This window comes from Oreochromis niloticus, linkage group LG9 (genome assembly GCF_001858045.2).
Source record: "Oreochromis niloticus isolate F11D_XX linkage group LG9, O_niloticus_UMD_NMBU, whole genome shotgun sequence".
Taxonomy (NCBI): Eukaryota; Metazoa; Chordata; class Actinopteri; order Cichliformes; family Cichlidae; genus Oreochromis; species Oreochromis niloticus.
Genome location: NC_031974.2, coordinates 8,186,792 through 8,192,050, shown reverse-complemented (window position 1 = coordinate 8,192,050; position 5,259 = coordinate 8,186,792). Strand labels below are relative to the sequence as shown.

The window sequence follows — 5,259 nt, the reverse complement described above, 5'->3', positions numbered from 1 at the left end:
ACCTATAAAAACACCTCATCAGTTGTGCCTGCATGTGTTCCTGCACTTACCAATAAATAACCAAGCTCGAATCAACTTGTATGTTTTGACTCTGATCAGTGAGCCAGACCACCGTGGAAATGTCTGTGAAGATCCTCTCCATCACTCTCCTCCTGGTCTCAACATGTGTGTGCTGCCACTCTGAAGGTAACTGTGCTCTTACTTTTCTAAATAAAAGAGAAAAAACAGACAGAATACAGAAATTTGATCACAGCAATGACTATCTCCTACAATGGCTTCTACCTGTTTGTGAATAATGCACACTTGTGACATTTTGGTGTTTTATTGAGCAGGACCACTGTGTAAAGACCACAAACCTTTACATCAGTCATATTCTGGTATCTGCTCAGTCTATAATTGTAACATATTTTTCCAGCATTTCCTCGACTTCTACCCACCAAGCATTCCTGGAAGCTGTTTTCTGGGCTAAGTTTCATTAGTCAGTCATGGCATTTTAAAGGCGTCCTTTACGTCTACATTTAGAAGAAGTCTTGGAGATTTTTTTATTCAAGTACAACATTCACCTGATTTTTGTGTGTTCGATTGCTGGACCGATTGACAGCCACACCATATCAATTCATCATTTATCCGCTTACCATTAACAATGTTTATACCTTTTATGTTTATCTACATGCAAACTTTTGTTTTTTGTCTCTTATGGGGTTGTGTCTCACGCTGCGTTGCATGCCAGGCATACGTTGTAAATGTCGTGGTTCTGGGTCATTTGACCCAGCGTTTTGTGTCCAGTATTTGTATCAACATATGTTTTGGATTGTTCTTAGGATTTTAGTTACCGTGTTTAGTGTTCTATTATTCCGACCTGTGTCCTTCCCCCTGTGCTCTATCCGTGTCCTTGATTTGTGTTGTAAAACAGTTTGTGAGTTTCCTGTTTTACTTTGAAGGTCTGTGTCTCGTCGTGTCTAATTAGGTTCAGCTGTGTTCCCCTCTGGTGTGTCATTCCGTTGTTACCTTGTGTGTATTTATAGTTTGTGCCTGCCTGTGTTCGTTGTCGCTCGGTCTGTGCAATTTGGTATCCCCCGCTTCTCTCTGCTCTCCTTTCTCCGTGTCCTTCCTGCGAATCATGGTGTTCTCTTCATTCGTCCTGTCTCTCTCTCCTCTTCGTCCTGCTTTGTTATTATTTCAGGTCTCATTATTAGTGTTCCCAGGTTAGGTTTTTAGTAGTTTCTCGTGCCTCATTTTCCATTTTCCACTTTGTAAATAAACGTTCACCTGCATCTAGCCGTTTCCTGCATATTGGGTCCTTTTTCTGCAAACACCACACGGCTTGCCCTGGCGACCGTGACAGTAAGACACTTAAACTATCACAACTGCCAACTTATTAGTGTGGCAGAGTGGGTTCAGTGGGTTCTTTCAAACAAATTCACTCTGTAACTAAATCTCACTGCTTTAATTTAATTTTCTAGTAAAGTCATCATTTCAGTGGGTTTTTAGAGGGGTCCATACATTGTGACTCATTGCATAAGGCATGAAAGCAGGAAATGAGAGAGATGCAAAGAGAGTATAAGATGATATCTTGCAGCTACGGGACAATATTTTTCACCATTCAGTTATCAGCACATCTGAATTTTGCAATTTGTGATTAAAAAATTGATATACTAATCATTACTAACAAATTGAGCTTAATGTTTGTTCCTATTATCATCATCATCATCTGGAAAAGAAATCAGCATCCTTTGTTTGCAAATAATAACAATCACACAATTCAAGATTCATTCAGCAGCTCCTTCCTCCTCGGCTGCACCCCCGTGCAGGGGTTACTGGAGGACAGCTGTCGAGAGGAAACGCTGGTTCCGTCCTTTACTCTGAAGGTTTTAACCTGTCTTGCCAACAGCCCAGCTAGCTCCTCAGCGACAAAGCTGGGACAGCTTGGATTTCTTGAGGTGATGGACAGGGCATCCAGGGATCTGGATATTGCCCCCCAAGGACAAGCAGTGGAGGTGGCCACCAGATTTGATGATATCATGTAGACTCAGCGCCCTCAGCTCAGGCGCTACTGCCTCCCCTGCAGCTTTGCACAGGTGGTCCCCTGCCCGCAGGAGATTTTCTGACATGCATGGCCAGGAGCAGATTACCTGTGGTCTGCTTTCACCGATGGAAGCCCTCACCCCATTGGTCGCATCCTCTAGCTCCTTCTTTGGGAAGGTCACGTGTCCTATCAGGGACTGTAAGCTTGTGACTGTAAAATTTAACGTTAATTAACACATTGCATCACCTAACTGCCCAACAAAGTACTCAGAGGGCCCCAAGTGGTAAACATGTTGATTTGTTTGACTTACTTGATTGAATTACACAAATAAAAATCTGTTCAATGCCACATGATTTCAGGTCACATTTCAAAAGCCATTTTAAGGAGTTTCATATTTTAAAACTACATTTAACTTTGATTTTCCTTCTAATTAGACTTTCTCAGGTAAGATAAATCAATTTTTAACCTTCTCTCAGATGCTCATGGTCCTGGAAGTAAACCACCGTGCTGCGTTGACCTGACCAAAGGCAATGTGAGTGCTGACGTGGTGGGGGAAACTTATCGTGAGCAGGCTGCAAGACATCCCTGTGTGAAGGCTATAATGTAAGTCAGCACATGTTGTCCTACATACAAGCAAACACACACATACAATCTCCAAAATGTTCTCTTTTTCATTTACAGTTTCAACACAAAAAATGGACAACTTTGTGCTGATCCAAACGCTCAGTGGGTCAAAGATCGTAAGTTATGCTAAAAGAAACACACAGAGAAATAAATGCAAAGAATGAGAGAGAAAAAATACTGAGTCTCCTGCTTTTCTTTCTTCTGCAGTCACTGCCAGAATGACGAAGGCGCCCAAGTGAAGCACAAAGCTTGCAGTATTTCTGCTTGTCTGCTACATCAATATAAAAATAAAGTTTTGCATTACTGACCAAATATTTCCTCTCTGTTGTTTTAATGACCACCATACTCACATAAAATGTCACACATCTCCTAATACATTCCCAGAATAGGATTTCCTCAGTGTTTTTAATTGAGCTCAAAGCATATAATCCAAAATTAAGTAAAGTGTGACCCATAGAGGTCAAAGCTGCAGTTACTGTAGTAGTTGGAGAATCCCACTTCAACAACGAGTAGCTCCTTACTCAGGGAGTGGAGACGTTTGCCCGTAATGTACAGCACCACATTTGTAAAAAAACAAAAACAAATACAGCATATGAGCACAAACACCTCATACCAAATGTCAGCACAGGGGTGGAGGGGTGATTTGAGCTCGCTTTGCAACCATAGGACCTGTGCATTTCACAGTCATTGAATCGACAATTAACTCTTCTGTGTGTCAAAATATTCTACAGTCGAATGTGAAGCCGACTGACTGACAGCTTAAGCTTGGCCCAAATTACATCATGCAATAGGGCAATGATCCAAAGCACCCATGTCCTCAAATTAAAGCCTACATAGCACAAATGGGATCGACAGCCAATACAGCTAAATACCTCACAGTTTTCATGTGAGGTATTTAGTTTGTGTCAGAAAATTTTGATATTTGCATGTGTGTTGGAAGAGGACCACAGCTGACATGATTAAATTCCTGTCACGTTTCCTCCAGAGCAGAATGTGAAACTTATCTGATCATCTGCCAAAAGTACACATAAATGAAATAAACAGTGAGAGAGTCTTCTTTTGAGTTTCCAGCAGTAAAACGGCTTGATGTAAACAAGAAACCTTAAACAATTTAATTTAATGGTTTAAATTCCAAGCAAAAGTTTAAGTTGTGGGCGTCTATAGATTTTTAAAAAAGCAGCCAAAAGGCAACAAGTCATGCAACTGTGGATAAATGTGCATCAGGATCGTCACTTTCATTTTCACTTGCAGCCTGATGTACAAAAATTATTATGTGGTTCTGTGTAGTTTTCTTTAAGTTCAAGAGTCACAGAAAGTCAAAATGGAAAAACAAAAATGAATGTGAGATTTAGACTGAGCATTGGTGACAATACACGAACTGTTGGTATCAGTCCGTACACCATATCTGAGTGTCTGTGAAGCTGTTTTTCAGAAAGCTCTCTGTTAGATTTTGGTGGTTTGGAAAGCTTAAATCTCCCTGATAAGAGGCAGATGTGTGATGTGCCACCCCACGCACAAACAAAGATGTATAAAAAGACATCACCAGCTCTGCCCGTGGATGTTCTTACCCTTAACAATAATTTACCAACATGAATCAACTTGTACAGCAATTACTATTCCTTACAATGGCTCCCAGCTGTTACAAACAGCTGGGAGCCATTGTAACTTAACTTACAGGTTTCTTTGACATCAGTGCTGGTTTTTAAATCCAGATTGAAAACACATTTTTATTCACTGGCTTTTGACTCAGTGGTTGACTGACTTGTATTTTATTGTTTTCGCTATGTTTATTATTTTATTGTATTTATTGTTCTTATGGTATCTCTTATGTTTCTATTGTTCAGCACTTTGGTCAGCCTTGTGTGTTTTTAAAGTGCTATATAAATAAACAATGATGATGATGATGTAACATGGGTGCACTGATGACTTTTTTGGTTTACATGACCACTCTGTCAGGACTTTGCTAGTTTCTCGACTCTTTACATCCAGCATATTCTGGTATCTGATCAGTCTATAATTTTAAACACTTTTCCAGCATTTACACTCTTACACACCAAGTACCAGATGTCCATGGATGCAGTTTTTTTTTAGTTTTTATGGTCAGTCATGACATTTTAAAAGACATCCTTTTATATCTAAATATAGCAGAGATTGAAGATTTTTACAATGTTCAAAAACATAATTTATCTTCATATCTGTGAGTGAAAGCAGTTTGTGTCACGAACACCAGGCGGAGTGGACTCAATGGCAGTGAAAAAAAACACCACGGTGATATATAGGTAACGCTGAGGAAACAGAACCAGGGGCATCAGCTCAGGCAGTCTCTCCAAGTACTCGAGGGAAGAGAAAACCAGGGAAGGTCTGTGCACAAACAGCTGCAGGCGCAGGCGCAGGCGGTCTGCTGACTGCATTGTTAGCAGTTAACAATCCAGCAGATAATGAGTTTCAGCCACCACCTTATGTAGTGGCTTCCATAAGGTAACCAACCACCTGTCCCGGATCATCTTACTAACAAGGTGATCCAGGAAAGGTGGTTTATTACTGCAGGTGTTTTCAGCCAGAGGTGGGAACCTGTAGTGGGTCTGACACATAAACAGACACAGAAGAGA

General features: G+C 40.7%; 1 protein-coding gene across 1 annotated transcript; it reads left to right on the top strand.

The window, feature by feature from the left end:
• Window positions 1-2,962, top strand: LOC102081377 (eotaxin). The gene is made up of 4 exons (XM_005465648.4): window positions 1-186; window positions 2,503-2,629; window positions 2,708-2,766; window positions 2,858-2,962. Exons 1-4 carry the CDS (start codon window positions 120-122, stop codon window positions 2,887-2,889), a joined length of 285 nt encoding a protein of 94 aa, XP_005465705.1. The 5' UTR covers window positions 1-119; the 3' UTR covers window positions 2,890-2,962.
• Window positions 2,963-5,259: the final 2,297 nt, after the last annotated feature.

Coding starts and splice junctions, on each gene's coding strand:
- LOC102081377 (XM_005465648.4), top strand. CDS start 120: ATGTCTGTGAAGATCCTCTCCATCACTCTCCTCCTGGTCTCAACATGT. Junction 2,630..2,707: donor CCCTGTGTGAAGGCTATAAT/GTAAGTCAGCAC, acceptor TTTCATTTACAG/TTTCAACACAAAAAATGGAC. Junction 2,767..2,857: donor CGCTCAGTGGGTCAAAGATC/GTAAGTTATGCT, acceptor TTTCTTCTGCAG/TCACTGCCAGAATGACGAAG.